The sequence below is a fragment of the Coregonus lavaretus genome (assembly GCF_964263955.1).
Source record: "Coregonus lavaretus genome assembly, chromosome: 24".
In the NCBI taxonomy this organism is placed as follows: Eukaryota; Metazoa; Chordata; class Actinopteri; order Salmoniformes; family Salmonidae; genus Coregonus; species Coregonus lavaretus.
This window is the reverse complement of record NC_140011.1, coordinates 23,089,951-23,112,067: the sequence shown is the minus strand read 5'-3', so window position 1 is coordinate 23,112,067 and position 22,117 is coordinate 23,089,951. Positions and strand designations below refer to the sequence as shown.

General features: G+C 43.2%; 2 protein-coding genes across 2 annotated transcripts in view; both read right to left on the bottom strand.

Moving 5' to 3' along the window:
• Positions 1-14,536, bottom strand: part of LOC311099489 (argininosuccinate synthase) — a 35,101-nt gene extending 20,565 nt beyond the window's left edge. Inside the window, exons 1-6 of the mRNA XM_084140189.1 lie at positions 14,137-14,536; positions 13,391-13,539; positions 8,505-8,573; positions 2,049-2,237; positions 1,475-1,531; positions 1,256-1,330 (exon numbers count right to left, since the gene is read on the bottom strand). Coding sequence (XP_083996315.1) covers positions 1,256-1,330; positions 1,475-1,531; positions 2,049-2,237; positions 8,505-8,573; positions 13,391-13,492 — 492 coding nt within the window. The 5' untranslated portion in view covers positions 13,493-13,539; positions 14,137-14,536. The remainder of the gene's footprint in view (positions 1-1,255; positions 1,331-1,474; positions 1,532-2,048; positions 2,238-8,504; positions 8,574-13,390; positions 13,540-14,136) is intronic.
• Positions 14,537-15,128: 592 nt separating this feature from the next.
• Positions 15,129-21,411, bottom strand: LOC311099493 (surfeit locus protein 4). Its single transcript, XM_084140193.1, has 6 exons — positions 21,175-21,411; positions 18,612-18,798; positions 18,178-18,254; positions 17,976-18,019; positions 16,665-16,851; positions 15,129-16,359 (listed from the first exon to the last, which is right to left on the bottom strand). The coding sequence occupies exons 1-6, from the start codon at positions 21,220-21,222 to the stop codon at positions 16,093-16,095; spliced, it is 810 nt and encodes a 269-aa protein (XP_083996319.1). The 5' UTR covers positions 21,223-21,411; the 3' UTR covers positions 15,129-16,092.
• Positions 21,412-22,117: the final 706 nt, after the last annotated feature.

The window sequence follows — 22,117 nt, the reverse complement described above, 5'->3', positions numbered from 1 at the left end:
AATCAGCTGTGTAGTGCTAGGGCAAAAACCCAAACATACACCCCTTCAGGTCTCGAGGACTGAGTTTGGGAAACCCTGCTCTACACTATATTTGCTTGTTTTGTCACTTAAACTGAAATTAGGCGAACTACTCGAATTTTAGCAACCAGGAAATGGCGGAGCAATTTCTGCATAGTGCATCTTTAACAAAATTGAAATCACAGTGCAGTTATCACAGAGAACTACCACTAACAGGTCCCGATCATCATTATAAAAAGGAAAACATAACAATTTAACAAATGCCTAATGCAACGATGCTGTAACATTTGTTGGAGGATATATGCATCTTTCAAATGATTTGCCACGGATATGATGCGCTCAGCACGTCATCGTTGTTAACAGTTGGGAAAGTGGCAGAGAGTGAGACAGGGAAGCGACAGCAGCGAAGCCCTGTATGGCAACACTTTGAGAAGTTTAATGAGGTGGTAAAATAAATGCAAATAAATGTGAGGTGGAATTGAGCTACAGTGGCAGTACAGGTGCAACGCTTAACCATCTGAAAGGGAGGCATCGTGAGACCCAAGCCGTTGCTGGCAGCAGTGCGATAAGGAACAGTGAGAAAATCACAGCGCTGATTACAGAAATGATTGCAGTTGATATGCAGCCATTGTCAATGGTAGAAGATGTTGGCTTCAATGCACTGATGGCATATCTAGAACCAGACTACAAGATGCCAAGTCAAAAAAACGTGATGGCCCGGATGGAGAAATTGTACGATTGCTCTGCAAGTACAAAGCGCGAGCATTCAAACACCATACGTGGCGTTAACAACAGATTGTTGGATGTCTATGAACACGCTGTCACACATCACTGCAGCGAGCCAACACATTGATGAGAAGTGGGACATGAAGTCCCATGTACTGACAACTGAGAACATGGAGGAGAGGGACACAGCAGACAACCTAAAATGGCATTAACTACCGTCAACGTTGAGTGGGTGGGGGACAGCAGTAAGGTGAGCGCGGTCTGCTAGGTAGCCAGGACTACGGTAAATTGAACGGCATTGCCCCCTAGCGGTCACACACAGGACCATAGGTGAATTGTGAATTCACGTCATTTTATGATTTTCTGTCTTATTTAAACATTTTTTTAAATGGCAGTTTAAACTATAAAATGTTTACATTTGTCACATCCCTAATGTGTATGAAGAGATCCTATCACACACTCACTGCCAGGCAACATGTTATGAAGTGATCCTATCATGTGGAAGTGTTACCTCGGCATACTCCATCAGATCCTTCCTCCCACGGAAGCGATTGTAGAACTCAGGGATTCTCCATGGAGCAATAATCTGAGCGGGAGACAGAGAGAGGAGGGAGGGTAATGCATGTACTTTGTATGGCGCATTATCTGAAGTAATATTGGATGATGGGACAGTCATGTAGTGTAGTTACAGATGTGTTAATGCAGAGGAACTGTGGAAGACAGAACTCACCTCAACCTCAGGGTAGAGGGCATAGCAGGTGAGCTCGAATCGGATCTGATCGTTGCCCTGAAAGCAACAGTTAACCATTCAGCCACAAAACCCTAGTAACATGTCCAGAAACAATCTGAAAACTACTAGCAAAGACAGAGATAATCAAGCAGGTAATTTCTCACTCACCCAAGACAAGGTAAGGTTAAAATCACTTCCAATGGTAGTTGAAAAAGCATATAAACTGATATAAACTTTCAGTGAGAGACTTCTTGCAGTTACTGTTGGTTGAAGGCTCATTTCAGTGGCATTTGTCTCCATCAACAGTTGGAGCAGGGACACTACATTTCCCCACAGTTCAGTCTCCCCACAGTATCGTTCACTTGTGGCTGACTAATGAATGCCATTGTGGTAGCTGAGGGCTATTTGAATGTGACCTTTCCACTCACTCCAAAAGCTAATTGGGAAACCATTTAGATTTCTACAAACAGACAAACATCTAAAATGAACCTTGACAGATGTCAACAATATGCTAATGGTTCCATGTAGCCTTCCGGGTTCTTCTCTGCTCTCCCCTTGTTGATTGACCCCTCACCTTTCCCGTGGCACCATGGGAGACGTACTGGGCACCCTCCTGGCGTGCGATCTGGATCTGGCGGCGGGCGATGCAGGGCCGGGCCACTGAAGTGCCCAGCAGGTAGCGGTCCTCGTAGATGGCGTTGGCCTGGACCGACGGCCAGATGAAGTCCTCCACAAACTCTGCCCTCAGGTCCTCGATGAACACCTACAGTGAGGGAAAAAAGTATTTGATTGAAGAACAATGGGAAAGTAATTCTGCTTTGAAAGTTGATAAACTTGTAACCTCACTTTTGAGAAAATGGCCTTTGAATGTTTTGGTACACCTACTGGAGAGCTCTTCTGTGTCTACACCCATTCAGCATCGTTCACACCCTCTTAAGCCCCACCCATCTCTTTAAGGATTCATATTTGAGTCCATGTACAGTGAGGGAAAAAAGTATTTGATCCCCTGCTGATTTTGTACGTTTGCCCACTGACAAAGAAATGATCAGTCTATCATTTTAATAGTAGGTTTATTTGAACAGTGAGAGACAGAATAACAACAAAAAAATCCAGAAATACGCATGTCAAAAATGTTATAAATTGATTTGCATTTTAATGAGGGAAATAAGTATTTGACCCCCCTCTCAATCAGAAAGATTTTTGGCTCCCATGTGTCTTTTTATACAGGTAACGAGCTGAGATTAGGAGCACACTCTTAATTTTCAGTTTGTTACCTGTATAAAAGACACCTGTCCACAGAAGCAATCAATCAATCAGATTCCAAACTCTCCACCATGGCCAAGACCAAAGAGCTCTCCAAGGATGTCAGGGACAAGATTGTAGACCTACACAAGGCTGGAATGGGCTACAAGACCATCGCCAAGCAGCTTGGTGAGAAGGTGACAACAGTTGGTGCGATTATTCGCAAATGGAAGAAACACAAAATAACTGTCAATCTCCCTCTGCCTGGGGCTCCATGCAAGATCTCACCTCGTGGAGTTGCAATGATCATGAGAACAGTGAGGAATCAGCCCAGAACTACACGGGAGGATCTTGTCAATGATTTCAAGGCAGCTGGGACCATAGTCACCAAGAAAACAATTGGTAACACACTACGCCGTGAAGGACTGAAATCCTGCAGCGCCCGCAAGGTCCCCCTGCTCAAGAAAGCACATATACAGGCCCGTCTGAAGTTTGCCAATGAACATCTGAATGATTCAGAGGAGAACTGGGTGAAAGTATTGTGGTCAGATGAGACCAAAATCGAGCTCTTTGGCATCAACTCAACTCGCCGTGTTTGGAGGAGGAGGAATGCTGCCTATGACCCCAAGAACACCATCCCCACTGTCAAACATGGAGGTGGAAACATTATGCTTTGGGGGTGTTTTTCTGCTAAGGGGACAGGACAACTTCACCGCATCAAAGGGACGATGGACGGGGCCATGTACCATCAAATCTTGGGTGAGAACCTCCTTCCCTCAGCCAGGGCATTGAAAATGGGTCGTGGATGGGTATTCCAGCATGACAATGACCCAAAACACACGGCCAAGGCAACAAAGGAGTGGCTCAAGAAGAAGCACATTAAGGTCCTGGAGTGGCCTAGCCAGTCTCCAGACCTTAATCCCATAGAAAATCTGTGGAGGGAGCTGAAGGTTTGAGTTGCCAAACGTCAGCCTCGAAACCTTAATGACTTGGAGAAGATCTGCAAAGAGGAGTGGGACAAAATCCCTCCTGAGATGTGTGCAAACCTGGTGGCCAACTACAATAAACGTCTGACCTCTGTGATTGCCAACAAGGGTTTTGCCACCAAGTACTAAGTCATGTTTTGCAGAGGGGTCAAATACTTATTTGCCTCATTAAAATGCAAATCAATTTATAACATTTTTGACATGCGTTTTTCTGGAATTTCTTGTTGTTATTCTGTCTCTCACTGTTCAAATAAACCTACCATTAAAATTATAGACTGATCATGTCTTTGTCAGTGGGCAAACATACAAAATCAGCAGTGGAACACATACTTTTTTCCCTCACTGTTTACATGGAGGGAGGTTACACTTGAACCATTCATATTAAAGCTTACATCAACAATATTTCACTAAATGCTCCCTTGACAATCCTAATACACAAGCAATGTCAGTTAGTTCACTTGTAATGGCTTTGCTTTGTGTTGACAAACTTTTGCTTCCAAATCTTAAATGGCAAGAGAAAGGCAGAAAGAGTGAGGACCTGCTATGTTAGCTGCTAAGAAGACGACAACCCAGATGTCATATCCTCACATAATACGTAATACGATTTGCCTGCATAATCATTTCCTATAACTCTGTGACCCAGATGTCAGGACACATAATTCTAGACCTCAGGGAGTGACAATCCAACCTTGAACTGACTCAAGCTGCTCAACATCACTCTGTACCCAAAGTATCAAATGTCTCACTGTTCTCACTGTTCAATTGAAAGATATCAGTTTCATATCAACCAGCGTCTGTAATGATGCATACATACAGTACCGTGAAATTACTTGCACCCTTCCTAATTTTCTATACTTTAGCATATTTTTTTATACTGAATGTTAACAGATCTTCAACCAAAGCCTAATATTAGATAAAGGGAACCTGAGTGAACAAATAACACAATAAGTACATACTTAATTCATAAACAAAGTTAGGCAACACCCAATGTCCCTGTGTGAAAAAGTAATTATCCCTTTACACTCAATAACTGGTTCTGCCACCTTTAACCGCAATGACTTCAACCAAACGCTTCCTGTAGTTGTTGATCAGTCTCTCACGTCGCTGTGGAGGAATTTTGGCTCACTTCCAAGCAGAACTGCTGTAAATCAGCAATTTTTTGGGTTTTCAAGCATGAACTGCTCGTTTCAAGTCCTGCCACAACATCTTAATTGGGATTAGGTCTGGACTTTGACTAGGCCATTCCAAAACTTCCAATTTGTTGCTTTTTTTCCCATTTTCATTTAGACTTGATTGTGCATTTTGGATCATTGTCTTGCTGCATGACCCAGCTGCGCTTCAGCTCACAGATGGATGGCCTGACATTCTCCTGTAGAATTCTCTGATACAGAGCAGAATTCATGGTTCCTTCTATTAAGGCAAGTCGTCCAGGTCCTGAGGCAGCAAAGCATCCCCAAACCATCACAATACCACCACCATGCTTGACCGTTGATATAAAGTTCTTACTGTGGAATGCAGTGTTTGGTTTTCGCCAGGCATGAAGGGACCCATGTTGTCCAAAAAGTTATAATTTTGAATCTGTCCATAGAACATTCTTCCAAGAGTCTTGATGATCATCCAGGTGCTTTTTGGCAAACATCAGTCAACCTTTTGGATGACATGGGTCCCATTATTCCTGGCGAAAACCAAACACTGCATTCCACAGTAAGAACCTTGTACCAATGGTCCAGACCTAATCCCAATTGAGATGTTGTGGCAGGACTTGAAACAAGCAGTTCATGCTTTAAAACTCACAAATGTCGCTGAGTTAAAGCAGTTCTGCACGCAAGAGTGGGCCAAAATTCGCTGCGCCTTTTTCCCCATTTTTCGACCCTGCGGCTTATATAACGGTGCGGCTAATCTATGGATTTTTACAGCTAACGGCCACTAGAAGACCTCCTAAATCTATGGATTTTACAGGTTACAGTCCACCAACTTGAACTCTATGGGCTCTATGACCGGTCCGCGCCCCCCACCTTTAAGCGGCGGGCTCCAGCAGGAAAAGCTGGAGGCCGGAAAAGAGTGAGACAGGTAGCGCGCAAAAGTAAAAGTGGAACCGAGAGTGGTACGAGAGACAGAACGAGAGACAGAACGAGAGCAAGACAGACAGACATTACGAGAGCGAGACAGTTTGTCTCTTTCCCGACAATCCCCTCTGTGCACGAACCCTTACATATGGTAATTAAACATTAAAACACCTGCGGCTTATAGTCCAGTGCGGCTTATATATGTACACATCATTCAATATCATTCAATTTAGCTGCTGCGGCTTATACTCCGGTGCGCCTTATAGTGCGGAAAATACGGTAATCAACAACTACAGGAAGCATTTGGTTGCAGTCATTGCAGCTAAAGGTGGCACAACCAGTTTAAGGGGGCAAATACTTTTTCACACAGGGGAATTGGGTGTTGCATAACTTTGTTAATTAAATCAATAAAATAACTTTTAAAAAAATTATATATATATATATATATATATATATATATATATATATATACACACATATACATATATATATACACATATACATACATACACACACACACTACCGTTCAAAAGTTTGGGGTCACTTAGAAATGTCCCTGTTTTCAAAAGAAAAGCAATTTTGTTGTCCATTAAAATATCAAATTGATCAGAAATACAGTGTACATTGTTAATGTTGCAAATGGCTATTGTAGCTGGAAACGGCTGATTTTTTATGGAATAGGTGTACAGAGGCCCATTATCAGCAACCATCAGTCCTGTGCTCCAATGGCACGTTGTGTTTGCTAATCCAAGTTTATCATTTTAAAAGGCTAATTGATCATTAGAAAACCCTTTTGCAATTATGTTAGCACAGCTGAAAACTGTTGTGCTGATTAAAGAAACAATAAAACTGGCCTTATTGAGACTAGTTGAGTATCTGGAGCATCAGCAATTGTGGGTTCGATTACAGAATCAAAATGGCCAGAAACAAATAACTTTCTTCTGAAATTCATCAGTCTATTCTTGTTCTGAGAAATGAAGGCTATTCCATGCGAGAAATTGCCAAGAAACTGAAGATCTCGTACAACGCTGTGTACTACTCCCTTCACAGAACAGCGCAAACTGGCTCTAACCAGAATAGAAAGAGGAGTGGGAGGCCAAATACATTAGTGTCTAGTTTGAGAAACAGATGCCTCACAGGTCCTCAACTGGCAGCTTCATTAAATAGTACCCGCAAACACCAGTCTCAACGCCAACAGTGAAGAGGCGACTCCGGGATGCTGACCTTCTAGGCAGAGTTGCAAAGAAAAAGCCATATCTCAGACTGGCCAATAAAAAGAAAAGATTAAGATGGGCAAAAGAACACAGACACTGGACAGAGGAAGATTGGAAAAAGGTGTTATGGACAGACGAATCGAAGTCTGAGGGGTTCGGATCACAAAGAAGAACATTTGTGAGACGCAGACCAAATGGAAATATGCTGGAGGAGTGCTTGATGCCATCTGTCAAGCATGGTGGAGGCAATGTGATGTCTGGGGGTGCTTTGGTGGTGGTAAAGTGGGAGATTTGTACAGGGTAAAAGGGATCTTGAAGAAGGAAGGCTATCACTCCATTTTGCAACGCCATGCCATACCCTGTGGACGGCGCTTGATTGGAGCCAATTTCCTCCTACAACAGGGCAATGACCCAAAGCACAGCTCCAAACTATGCAAGAACTATTTAAGGAAGAAGCAGTCAGCTGGTATTCTGTCTATAATGGAGTGGCCAGCACAGTCACCGGATCTCAACCCTATTGAGCTGTTGTGGGAGCAGCTTGACCGTATGGTACGTAAGAAGTGCCCATCAAGCCAATCCAACTTGTGGGAGGTGCTTCAGGAAGCATGGGGTGAAACCTCTTCGGATTACCTCAACAAATTGACATCTAGAATGCCAAAGGTCTACAAGGCTGTAATTGCTGCAAATGGAGGATTCTTTGACGAAAGCAAAGTTTGAAGGATACAATTATTCTTTCTATTAAAAGTCATTATTTCTAACCTTGTCAATGACTACATTTCCTATGCATTTTGCTATATTTCCTATTGAAACTAATTTCATGTATGTCAGGGTTCTTCAATTCCGGTCCTGGAGGGCCAAAACACTTCTGTTTTTTATTTCTACCTGGTAGTTAATTGCACTCACCTGGTGTCCCAGGTCTGAATTAGCCCCTGATTAGAAGGAGAGGATGAAAAACAGAGGTGTTTCGGCCCTCCAGGACCGGAATTGAAGAACCCTGATGTATGTTTTCATGGAAAACAAGGCCATTTCTAAGTGACCCCAAACTTTTGAACGGTAGTGTATATATATTTGTTATTTGTAAATTCAGGTTCCCTTCATCTAATATTAGGTTTTGGTTGAAGATCTGATAACATTCAGTATCAAAAATATGCAAAAATAGAGATAATCAGAAAAGGGCAAATATTTTTCACGGCACTGTATGTAATTCAGAATGACTAATCTTGAGACTCAGAAGAAGAATTTGCTCCTTTTAGCCATGTTTTATTTTAGCCACCATGCTATTGGCCTTGGCTTTTTAGCCTCTGGTACTATTAGCCTATGTATTTCTTGTTTATATTTTTTGTGTATATGTATTGTATTCGCAAGAGATTCTACTACACTGTTACTTCAACCAGATCCTGGACCTCCTCTTTTACCTTTTCAAAGTCAACTTTGCTATTGCAAAATGTGGTCTACCGTGTCCTCCACACCACTATGCTACCTTGTCTTACCAATGTCATGACGCTTAGACTCAGCTTTTTACCTTCTTTGCTCCAAGACTCTCTGCTTTCTTCTTTGCAGCATCAAAGTCCTCTTCTTGTCCAATATTGGCCTGCAAGAGAGTTTTAGTTACATCTAATCAACTGGTGCCTAAAATAGCATACTACAGCAGTGTTTCAGTGAAAATGTTTCATGTTCTCCAAACTTCATTAGCATGTTTATTATGAGAGCACTTAGTCAGAAAATCATCAGAACCCTGGTTGCCATGAAAACATGCTAATGAACCATACCTTGTCATGGCCTCAATCGAAAGCAAACCCTGTCAACATCCCAAGAGCCTGTTGTCAAGAGCCATGAACCAGCTATGCACCAAAATGCATCCGTAATACCAATTACCAGTAAGGTGTTAAGTGCTCTTGGCATGAAAGCAAACCAAAAACGCCATCTGTGCAACACAGCTTCGCACGGAAACGTAATGAGATGGTTCATAATTCATTTCCTGTCTCCTCCAAACAATTTCCTGTGGCCTTTGCTTCTTTGGGCAAAAGTCCATCCCCCGCCCCCTCTACTCCGTGACCTGGAAACTAATAAGTGGTCATCCAAAACGGAAGACGGTCCTACCCTCATCGATAGCCCCCTTTTGGCGAGGAAGCACAAGTGTATCCTAACCGAGTCCTCTGCGGAAGATTGTTTTGAATTCTGCCATACCCTCTTTGAATCAGCTATTGTTTTCTGGAAGGAGAAAAGCATGCAAACATTTAAAAACAATATGCTACTTATCCTTTTATCTATAGAATGTCTTGCACAATTAGCTAAATTAGTTTTTGATCACTTTATACATTTATTTTGGGATTCCAAGCATAATTTGGTCCACTTTCCCTCTCCTCGATTACCTTTGACCTTTTTCAAAAGGAGGCCAGAGAGGACGGAGGAGAGAGGACGTAGGAGTTGAGCAAATCTAATTGAAAAAAGGCACGTCTTCATCCCCGGTCCTTCTCGCCAGGGACCAAAGCCATTGCTTGTCACGGATTGGCTGCTGAAGTCCCATTGCCCACCATTTTAACATTCAGGTCACATCCATGACCTGATAACACCGACATGCTTCCGCACAGTCTAGCAGTGCACTGCTGCTCCATGAATATAATAGAGGGATTTATTCACAGATTGTTGATTAACCATGTCTTTTTCCTTTTGAACGGTAACTCATAAACTAAGACTTAACAAAACCCAGCTCAGAGGGGAAAATCAGGTGTGGAGTGAGCCGGCAACCGGAGGGTTTCTGACATCAACTTACAGTGCCTTCAGAAAGTATTCAGACCCCTTGACCTTTTCCACATTTTGTGCGTTACAACCTTAATCTAAAATGGATTAAATAAATACAAATCCTCAGCAATCTACACACAATACCGCATAATGAAAAAGCGAAAAAAATGGTTATAAATTTTAGCAAATGTATTAAAATAATAAAAAATTATAAACCTTATTTACATAAGTATTCAGACCCTTTGCGATGAGTCTCGAAATTGAGCTCAGGTGCATTCTGTTTCCATTGATCATCCTTGAGATGTTTCTACAACTTGATTGGAGTCCACCTGTGGTAAATTCAATTGATTGGACATGATTTGGAAAGGCACACATCTGTCTATATAAGGTCCCACAGTTGACAGTGCATGTCAGAGCAAAAACCAAGCCATGAGGTCGAAGGAATTGTCCATAGAGCTCCGAGACACGATTGTGTCGAGGCACAGATCTGGGGAAGGGTATCAAAAAATGTCTGCAGCATTAAAGGTCCCCAAGAACACAGTGGCCTCCATCATTCTTAAATGAAAGAAGTTTGGAACCACCAAGACGCTTCCTAGAGCTGGCCGCCCGGCCAAACTGAGCAATCAGGGGAGAAGGGCCTTGGTGAGGGAGGCGACCAAGAACCCGATGGTCACTCTGACAGAGCTCTAGATTTCCTCTGTGGAGATGGGAGAACCTTCCAGAAGGACGACCATCTCTGCAGCACTCCACCAATCAGGCCTTTATGGTAGAGGGGCCAGACGGAAGCCACTCCTCAGTAAAAAGGCACATGACAGCTCGCTTGGAGTTTGCCAAAGGCACCTAAAGGCATCTGACCATGAGAAACAAGATTCTCTAGTCTGATGAAACCAAGATTGAATTCTTTGGCCTGAATGCCAAGCATCACATCTGGAGGAAACCTGGCACCATCGCTATGGTGAAGCATGGTGGTGGCAGCATCATGCTGTGGGGATGTTTTTCCATCTGCAAGGACTGTGAGACTAGTCAGGATTGAGGCAAAGATGAACAGAGCGAAGTACAGAGAGATCATTGATGAAAACCTACACCAGAGTGCTCAGGACCTCAGACTGGGGCGAAGGTTCACCTTCCAACAGGACAACGACCCTAAGCACACAGCCAAGAAAACGCAGGAGTTGCTTCGGGACAAGTCTCTGAATGTCCTTGAGTGGCCCAGCCAGAGCCCGGACTTGAACCCGATCCAGACATCTCTGGAGAGACCTGAAATTAGCTGCGCAGCAATGCTCCCCATCCAACCTGACAGAGCTTGAGAGGATCTGCAGAGAAGAATGGGAGAAACTCCCAAAATCAAATCAAATTGTATTTGTCACACGCGCCAAATACAACAGGTGTAGTAGACCTTACAATGAAATGCTTCCTTACAAGCCCTTAACCAACAATGTAGTTTTAAGAAAAATAAGTGTTAAGTAAAAAATAAAAGCAGTAAAATAACATTAAAAATAACAGTAGCAAGGCTATATACAGGGGGTACCGGTACAGAGTCAATGTGCAGGTAATATGTACATGTAGGTATAGTTAAAAGTGACTTTGCATAGATAATAAACAGCGTAGCAGCAGCGTAAAAGAGGGGGTGGGGGTAGTCCGGGTAGCCATGATTAGCTGTTCAGGAGTCTTATGGCTTGGGGGTAGAAGCTGTTGAGAAGCCTTTTGGACCTAGACTTGGAGCTCCGGTACCGTTTGATGCGCGGTAGCAGAGAGAACAGTCTATGACTAGGGTGGCTGGAGTCTTTGACAATTTTGAGGGCCTTCCTCTGACACCGCCTGGTATAGAGGTCCTGGATGGCAGGAAGCTTGGCTCCAGTGATGTACTGGGCCGTACGCACTACCCTTTGTAGTGCCTGCAGCTGTATAACTTTTTGAGGATCTGAGGACCCATGGCAAATCTTTTCAGTCTCCTGAGGGGGAATAGGCTTTGTCGCACCCTCTTCACAACTGTCTTGGTGTGTTTGGACCATGATAGTTTGTTGGTGTTTTGGAAACCAAGGAATTTGAAGCTCTCAACCTGCTCCACTACAGCCCCGCCGATGAGAATGGGGGCATGTTCGGTCCTTCTTTTCCTGTAGTCCACAATCATCTCCTTTGTCTTGATAACGTTGAGGGAGGGGTTGTTATCCTGGCACCACATGGCCAGGTCTCTGACCTCCTCCCTATAGGTTGTCTCATCGTTGTTGGTGATCAGGCCTACCACTGCTGTGTCGTCAGCAAACTTAATGATGGTGTTGGAGTCGTGTCTGGCCATGCAGTCATGGGTGAACAGGGAGTACAGGAGGGGACTGAGCACGCACCCCTGAGGTGCCCCCGTGTTGAGGATCAGCGTGGCAGATGTGCCAGGTGTGGCAAACTTGTAGCGTCATACCCAAGAAGACTCAATGCTGTAATCGCTGCCAAAGGTGCTTCAACAAAGTACTGAGTAAAGGGTCTGAATACTTATGTAAATAAGGTATTTTTTAAAATAAATGTGCTAACATTTCTAAAAACCTGTTTTCGCTTTGTCATTATGGGATATTGTGTGTAGATTGATGAGGGAAAAAAACAATTTAATAAATTTTAGAATAAGGTTGTAATGTAACAAAATGTGGAAAAAGTCAAGGGGTCTGAATACTTTCCGAAGGCACTGTATCTCTCTCTCTCTCTCATTAAATCAACTGAAGAATGCAAATGGTTCAACTGAGGTAGCTGTGCCTGTTTTTTTCTGCCTCTGTGGTCTTCTTCCACATAAATGAGGTAGCTATTCCTGTCTGTCTGCCTCTGTGGTATTCTGAATGCTTGCTTGGCAGAGGTTTTTCTATCACAACATAACACAAGAGCAGACAGTGATTTCAACAAGAAAAACAGGTTGCCGATTGGGACAGTGCCTTTCTGTTGTCCCTCAAATCAAATCAAATTGTATTTGTCACATGCGCCAAATACAATAGGTGTAGACCTTACAGTGAAATGCTTACTTACAAGCCCTTAATTATTTTAAAAAAAAGTAACAAATAATTAAAGAGCAGCAGTAAAATAACAATAGCGAGGCTATATACAGGGGGTACCGGTACCGAGTCAATGTGCAGATAGTCGAGATAATTAAGGTAATATGTACATTTAGGTAGAGTTATTAAAGTGTAAGTGAGTTATTAAAGTTATTATCCCTCCCTCCCACCCTCCGAATGATTAACCCCAAAACCAACAGGAGGCACAGTACCGTGCCATAGCCCTTCAGCATCCCCACCCCCACCCCTTTCTCTAGCCAGACAATGAATAAACAGTTAGACAAGAGAAAAATCTGCATCATGTGCAGTTCTGAACTGGCCTATGGGCAAAAAGTTAATCCAGACTGCTTTTCACCAGCATTATGCAGCCAGATAGCACTTTTGGGGGGGTTAACTGATTGCTCGGGAGAATTAATCCCTTCTTTACAAATATCTAAAACTGCATAAAATGAACATTCTTTGGGGTTTCAGCTGCACAAGTGACACATTTAGGCTCTAACAGGTTGACGTACAATAAAGGAGAGCACCAACTGGATGGCTGTGTGCTGTCTGAACTCAAGTTATATTGGCCCCACCTGTCCCACACACAGACTTGTCCCACATACAGTATAGGTTCTTACTTGTGTGTGTTCCTTACCAAGTATGTGATGACATCATATCCTTCTTCCTTCAACCACACCAAGATACAGGAGGTGTCCAGTCCTCCACTGTAGGCCAGAACCACTGTGCCTTTAGACATAATGAGGATTATGTCCAAATGATGCCGGTCAAAGGGGTCTGTTGTATCTGGGGTCGAATTATACAAAGAAAATAGAGAATCTTTCATTTAGAAAATACATTGGAGTAATACAGTTACGGAAATCTCCAATCATCTTCTATCCTGAACACACTGGCTTATTCATAAGGTTGTGACTGGATGCAGGGTGGAAAGTGGAAGGATGTTGATATCCATCCATATTCCTGTAAGAATATCATTATGGAAACTAGTATCAATCTCCAATGACTATGGTTACAAACACCTGTAAATAATTCAATGGAGAGCAGGTTCCAAATGCTTGCGCTCAATAACTGCACACATGTAAACCACGCATGTTATACTACTATGTATTTCACTGTTAGTCTACACCTGTTGTTAAGAATCATGTTACTTAACATTTGATTATTTGTTACCTAGCTAGCGAGCTAGCTAACATGCTTCACTGAAATGCCAACTGTTGCATTCGAATCAGTAGTTAGCTGCCAATGGACTTCTCAATAATCAGCAGCAATCACGATGTGACCCTTATCTCGTTTGATGTTTTGATAGCGAGCCAAATGTAAAGTTAAATTTGCACATAAATGTAAAATATAGTGACGCCATTTTACAATTATATATGTATTTACCGTTCTAAAAGCTTGATGGCGAAATAAAGAGGTCTCTAACTCTCGAGTCTTCTCTCCAGTCCAGTCTCCACGATGTATGGAACGCGTGTCCAAATATATTGTGCAGTGGCCAAGATTTTGCTCAACATTCGAGATGTGTACAGCTGCAGCCCCACAGCAGCCTGTGACTATAAAACTAGCCTATCACTAAAACCAATGCTATCGCCATCTACTGGCCGTGGTTTATCTCTACCACATACTGTACACGTGAACTCCTTTACTTTCCTAGATTCCTTTCCTAACTTCCTTTCCTGTCCTATCTACTGGCCGTGGTTAATCCCTAACACATACATGCGAACTCCTTTCCTAGATTCCCTTCCTTGTTCCCTTTCTTTTTCTCCTTTACAAGCTTAATTTCATTTCATTCCCTACTTCCCTATCTCCATTCCTCATGCCCTTCCTAGGTTCCTTTCCTTATTCCTTTACTCCCTTTAGAGGAAAGAAAATTAACGAGGAAGCAAGGAAAAGGAGCTAAGAAAGGTGGAAAGGAACTAGGAAAGGAGATAAGGAAAGTGAGATAGGGATGGAGGAGAGGAAAGGGAGGTAGAAAAGGAAAGGAAAAGTTCACATGTATGTGGTGGGGATTAAACACAGCCAGTAGATGGCAATAGTATTGGTTTTAGTGACAGGCTAGTGTTACTCACAGACTGCTGCAGGGCAGCAGTGATTGCAAAATTCGGGTCAACCAACAGCCAATCAAAACTCGACCACCTTTCGAGGGGTGTGTTGAATGGGTGTGATGAGTCAGAAGGGGAAGAAGTCCCACCCTGGTTGTGAGTTTAGCCAAAGATGAATACATCAAGAATAACACTAATACATCCATTGGAATGATAACACGATAAAATACCAATTTTGACGTCAACATGACAGAGCAAGCAGATGCTTTCTTGCAATTTGCCATGATCTCTGAAAAACAAATAATCAAAAATACAATATAAACTTCTGAAAATCAATAATCTGAAGATTTTTATTTTCTTATTCAGTATAGAGCAAAAACACTGAGCAAAGAAAAAGTCAGGGTGATCGCAGACTCTGTCCAGTTCTGCTTGCTTCTTTAGATTGTAGAATATGGCGTTTCATAAATGTCGAGCTCCCCCTACTGCCCTGTTAAAATACAGTTACTAGTTAGGCATTTGCCCTAGATGTACAGTACAAAGTGCCCAAAAAGAGTTCTGGTGCTAACAATTGTTTCAATATTCAATCAAGCACAACTTAAAATCAAACATTTTGAATAGTAGTATACAATGCACACGTCCCCCGCAACTCATCTCAATATACAATCCATTAGTCACAGCCATGGGACTGGATGTGTGTAAGGATGAGGCCTGGGGCTTCTGAAAAGCGGGGAAGATGGCAACCTAGAGAGTGAGGGAGAATCGTATCGTATTCAGTGCCTGAGGTCTCAGGATTGATATAATGAGCAAGTCACAGATGGTCCAACATCCAACACAAGCAGGGAAAGATTAGCGTCTTCATTGGCAACCAAACTGATACACCTACTCACCATTTTGCTTGTTCACAAAAAATTGTTTTTTTCTTCTTCTGAAAGGTTATGGTAACATCCATAAATACATTGTGATATTCATACCTCTGCAACACAGAACCAAGATATGTTTTTTATCCACCCATCACTCATGAATGAGTTACTTTGCACTTTGACACAGTTTAATCAAAATCTGACTTTTTCTTGGCACCAAAATAAGGGGACATAAATAGGTGTATAAAATAATTCAGTACCGACCATATTGACCTCAAAAACAAAACAGCAGCTGGAAAACAAAATGTGAAAAAAGAAAAGAAAGGACGAGACAGAGAATAGTGGAGGGAGAGGTTGCTGTGGATGGTCAGAATAATGACGTGTACCCTGGGGGTCCTTGTGTGTCCTGGGGTTAGAGGTGTTTGTGTATCTCTCTCTCCCTACCACTCCTTCTTCTTCTCGTCCATGGACACCCCGCCGGGCCCCAGTGCTACGACCAACAGCAGCCCTCCGATGACGGACGTGGTCTGGAAGAAGTCGTACTTGAGGAAATCGTGCATGGGCTTGTAGGCGGGCACCGTCCAAAAGGCGTTGAAGTAGACGTTGATGGCCAGCAGCCATATTACCAGGGTCAGGGCGGCCAGCTTGGTCTTGAAGCCAACGGCCACCAGGATGATGAGAGCCGTGCCCACCATGTTCTGGAGGATCTGGGGGAGTGGAGAGGGACACATGGGTCAGGATTCAGACTGCAGACTGAACCACCAATGCTACTGTACAACTGTTGCACCAGAACCTGTCTAATCGAATGAAGCACTTAGGCCGTCAAATCTCTAAATACCATACAATACTAACATGATTGTGCGTAATCTTAACAAAAACTGTCAACACCCCACATGCAAACTCAGCTTGATCTCCGCATATTTACATGAGAAAATGCATTACACAGCTTATTCCCCTCTAACTGTAGTCCCTCCTGAGTGGCACCATAGAGGCAGGGTGGTGGGCTACTCACCGAGAAGAAGCTAGGGTCAAAGTGCAGCAAGGTCATGAACATGAGCACCAACAGGACTCTCCCTCCCAGCTGCATGTACTGCTTTGGTGAGCTCTCCCCCATCGAGGGGACGCCAGCGAACATGCTCTTCCCTTCTGAACGTGACTCCGCTAGTAATAGCAGGAGTCCACCGCCAAGAGCAAGGTTCCTGAGAGAGGAATGGAGGAGGGGAGGGGGAGGGGGGAGGTGAGGAGACGACATTGTGTAGGAGAAGAGGGGAAATAAGATCCATACTTAGTTCAATGCAGTGTTGCAGTACTCGAGTCCGACTCGAGTCCTAATTTTCATGACTTGTGACTTGTATTTGCACTTGGACTGAATAGGCTACTATGATAAGCAGAATATTAGCAGCACTGGGTGCGCACAGCAGCGAGGGTTCTGTTCTGTAGCAGTGGGAAGGAAGCGCCACACCCGGCCTACATCTGCTGGTGAGCTGCGGGAGAGCAAGCGATGAATGTGGGCAGGCGGACTCCGCTCCGATCATAGGCTACACATCGCACAAGCGACTCTCTTGCTTCCCCGTAACCACCAGTCTACTATTTAGCTTTGCCTGGTTAAGAAACACAAACTGCTTTACAAAATTGAAAACACTAGTATTGAGTTTAATAGTAAAATAACAGTCTAGCCATTTGTCTCTCTCTGGCCTTGAGTATAGAAAAGTAGTCCATCTTTGAATTTGTTGCCTCGCTCTACCCGCCCACTTTCCCCCCTGCATCCCATAGCCAGGTTCTGATAAGCCTCCCTTTAGGTTTCACTTTGCAATAAAAAATCTACACTATCAGTGGCCGATAAAAAAAAAAAAAAGGTATCTGAAAGCCTGACTTAACATTAATTGATGTAGTAAATAAGTAGTGACACACAGGTATTGAGTAGAACTTGTGAGCTAGTGATGAATAGCAACAAATATATGAGGGAGTGGTCATCTGGTGGTTACTAGACACAATTGCATAAGACCTACTATAAATTGATGGACTCGTGACTCGACCATTGGTGACTCGGACTTCAGCCATAGGGGCTAATGACGCGACTCGGACTCGAGCATAGGGGACTTGGGATTCAACCTCAAGGTTTAGTGACTCAACTACAACACTGGTTCAATGTATAGGGGTATAAAATTAATGGGACAGACGGACAGTGGAAAATGTACCTAAGGTTTTAAGACACTTAAAAACAACTAATATAATTGGTCATGTAAAACAGACTAAAGTCAATTGCATATTTTCAATTTAATATGTACAAATATTATTCATAAACTTATTGGAAGAGACCTACCTCATCAGAAATTTTATATCCCATAAAATACTGTACGCAACCGTCTGGAAAAAATAAAGTATAAGAAATTCAGCACTAAATATTACACAGCCAGAAATTCATGAACATAGCCAGTGTCCGGCTGTCAGCCATTTCAGTTGTCAGCCAAAAATCACAGAAAGGTACATGAAATGCAATGCCAATAGATTAGATATTTCCTTACCTGTAGAGCTATGATTCCAAATAATCCAAAGCAGGCATACTGTACAAAATTTCTACTGAGGATAAGGACACAGCCACCTGTTGGAGTGAATAAAATAACAGAAGGTTAGGATTGCAGAAACTCGTCCAATTGAACCGGCACAACTGTACCCCATCTTCCCCAAAAGGGGTGGCATTCCCACTTATTACAACTCCTGTATCTTTCCCCAGCCTTCAAAGACAGCATGGGGTCATCATTCTACGGTCTTAGGTCCACACCACACTAACCACTCAAATTAGTTGATAGTGAATTAATGATCAAATCATGTGGCTTTGGCACAAACCCAGATTGACTCTCTACTGAACAGGCTTTTTCAATCCATGCATGGACCCATGCAGATTGTTTTATGTTTATATTGATGAAACAAACAGGCTAATGATCCCAGCCTTGCTCACCAAGCTGTCCTGTGAGGTTAAGCAGCACAAAGCAGGTGGCCAGGAAGTAGCCACAGCCCCACGTCCCCTCAATGTAGTCCCTCTGCTCGTTCCACTGGAACCACATGCGGATGCCGTCCTCCAGGAAGGTGCTGATTAGACACAGCCGAGCCAGGTGAGGCAGGTACTGCTTCGTAACCCGCAAGAACTGGGAGAGAGAGGGGAAAGGGACATTTAGGCCTACATTTGGCATACAGTACAATTACATTTCAGAAGACACTAGCATTGACAGTAAAAGAGGGTGAATGAGGACCTTTAAATAAATATACTGAAAACCTACAGGATATTAAATGAAAGGTCATTCCAGAAGCAATTTGGGAGAAGAGACAGAGAGTAGGCCAGCTGGTGGCATTGCAGTAGGGAATGAGGTAATATATATTTTTGTACCCCCCTTTCCTCCCCAATTTCGATCTTGTCTCATCGCTGCAACCCCCCAACGGACTCGGGAGGCGAAGGTCGAGTCATGCGTCCTCCGAAATATGACCCGCCAAACCACGCTTCTTAACACCTGCCCGCTGCACTGATGTGTTGGAGGAAACACTGTTCACCCTGATGACTGAGGTCAGCCTGCAGGCGACCGGCCCGCCACAAGGAGTCGCTAGAGCGCGATGAGCCAAGTAAAGGCCCCCGGCCAAACCCTCCCCTAAGCCGGACGACGCTGGGCAAATTGTGCGCTGCCCTATGGGACTCCCGATCACGGCCGGTTGTAGTGACGCCTCTAGCACTGCGATGCAGTGCCTTAGACCGCTGCGCCACTCGGGAGGCCCTAGAAGATGGTATATTTAAATGGAAAGTTGGACAAATACAGGCTCTCATAGAAAAGCACCCTGCTTTGTGTCAGTCTCAAAGTACTACAGTACTAGGTTACAAACATCTGCAGATTCTTTCAATTCTGCATAATGGAAATACCTCCTGTTTCAGGTTATTAGCACCTGCAATTACCGTGTGTGTGAAATCAATCCCTACTCACTTACTTTAACCAACTGCCCTACATTCACTAAACCTCCATATGTTGGCTTCGCTCCAATACATTGGAACTGATCATCGTCTACCTACTAAAGTACAGCAGAAGAACAGTAACCATCCCACAACACCTCCCACCACACAGTCCACATCAGCACTGCCTGGTTCGAGGTGGCCTATCACAGTTCAACAACTCCCACGTCATTCATAGAGGCACACAAATGGGAGGGCCGAGCGGCCAATCAGAGAGGACCTAAAAGGTGCTGCTACAGCCTAGTGGAGTAGCCAACATTAGATCAGAACTGTTTGCTACAGCTTATTAGTGAGGAATTTTCAGCACTGTCTTGTTAAAATGTGCCTTTAACATATAGGACAGGCCTACCTTAAGACATGTTTCATGGCAAAGCAATTTAAGAGGTGAAATTTCCAAACTGCTATTTTACAGCTAGGGGTGAACTACATATTTGGTATCAGCTGGGGTTTATTCAAGACAGTTTTCGATAAAGCAGCAGGCCTATGTTACACCCTTACTTAATGTCTGTCCTGAGGGTATGTAAACTGTGCAAACAGAAAAGCTCACATGGATAGAGCTGGGCTATAGAACGAGAGGAAATAGCCCCGGTCTTGAAATATTGTGAATTCCTATTGACTGAAATACAGCACTATAGGCTTGTATTAATGACTTCCAGTCCAATCTTCAAACTGGGTAACAGCTCTGTAACCTGAACTATGGGGTTCTTGACACGTTCCACTTATAGATCGGAATTCCAAGGGGATTGCAATTTCAACCACAGGGCAAAAAGCTAGACTTACCAAAGGGGCATACAAGAACATATGTTCACATTTTCTGCCTCTGTCTTGTACATTACACAACACTATTATTTTGTGTTCTTACACACACACTTCATTATAAGAGTTGAGTGTGGTGTCTCTGTGGGGGAGTGAATTTGCACAGGTCTTTGCAAAGACACAGTCAACTATAGTGTGTTACTGTGTGGCTAGCTGAGAATTCTCAACTCCACCAAAACTCAACGCCACTCAACTCCATTGAGAATGAGATGTGAAGTGGTTAGGACGGTAACGTTAGCTAGCTATATATCGTGGAGTTGAGAATTCTCAGCTACTGTGTGGCAAGAGTTGCATCATTAACTAGTTAACCGGGAATTATGAATTTGAATCATTGCTTCCAAATTCACTGACTATGTAGCATGCTAGTGAGCTACCTAAATACAAGTAGCTAGGTAAAGCACAAAAGGGAAAGCACTGCAATTATCTGTGGATTTATTCTGCTGCAGTAATTAGCTATTAGCTAACTACATCATGCTAGCTAACGTTTGATAGTTGGCAAACAATGTCTACCAAACGTTATCTAGCTAATAATGCGTGTAACTAGCTAATTGTGCAAGTAAATTAGCCAGTTAGCAAGCTATAAATTAATAACTCAAGTAGCTGTGGCTACCTAGCTAGAACCCGCTGTTCCTCTGAATCAGTCTGAAAAGTTAGCAACCTAGCAAGCCGTTAGCTAGCTAACTTTAGCCTGTGAAACAACGAAGTTAGCTACCTGGTCCGCCACATCTTCGGCTCGACTCATGAGCTCCTCCTGCCCCATGTCTAACGAAACGGAGGCTTAGTTCTATAAGTCAAGGGAATATTAATTAGCTAATGTAGAAGTCCTCTGCCTCCGATATTTACTTCAGCAATTCTTGCCGGTCTCAATGAAGAGAAGGCCGCCTCTGCCCCACAATGCTTCGCGTTGCGATGATAGCCCCGGTAGTTGCTCTACCGACCGCTGTGTGCCACGTATACTGATCCAGGTGGTTCGACGTTATGCCATGTTTGCTCAGTGCCATCGCACAGTCCCCCTGCATCCCACTACGCCGATAATCACCAAAGACAACAGCAAGGCACCCATCAGCTTTCAACAACACACGCCAGGAAAAGTTACCCACTTTCAAAAGAACAGTTCTCAGTAATGCAAAATGACTTTATGAAATGTATTTGTTAGTCCGTCTGCATGTAAACCCAAGTAGGCTCAATTAGCTGAGACCATTCCTAATTGACATTAGATACGATGGCCTACTGTAATGTATCATGCAGCATCTTCAATGTGACTCAATATTGGCATGTTACAGACTGATTTTTATTGTCATGCTCTATGAGGATAAGATCACATTTTACTATTCTATAGTTACTAAATATGGACTATTTTGAATATTGGTACTGTTTAATCACAGAATTTCTGGAGAAGAGTGAAGTAGTAAGTGGGCAGAAAAATAATGCATGATATCTTAAATCTCATGTTGAACAAGAAACATACTTTCCAATATAATCTCGGAAAAAGTTTTTAAAAAATGTACCAAACAGGCAGTCAATGCACAAACACTACACTACCTTTGTTCAAAAACAGTTGCAAAATTCCTTGATAAAGTAAACATTCTATCTAAGACTATAGAGAATATTTCCCTATTTGCATATCTAGAAGTGAACCATTTAGTGGTCTCAAC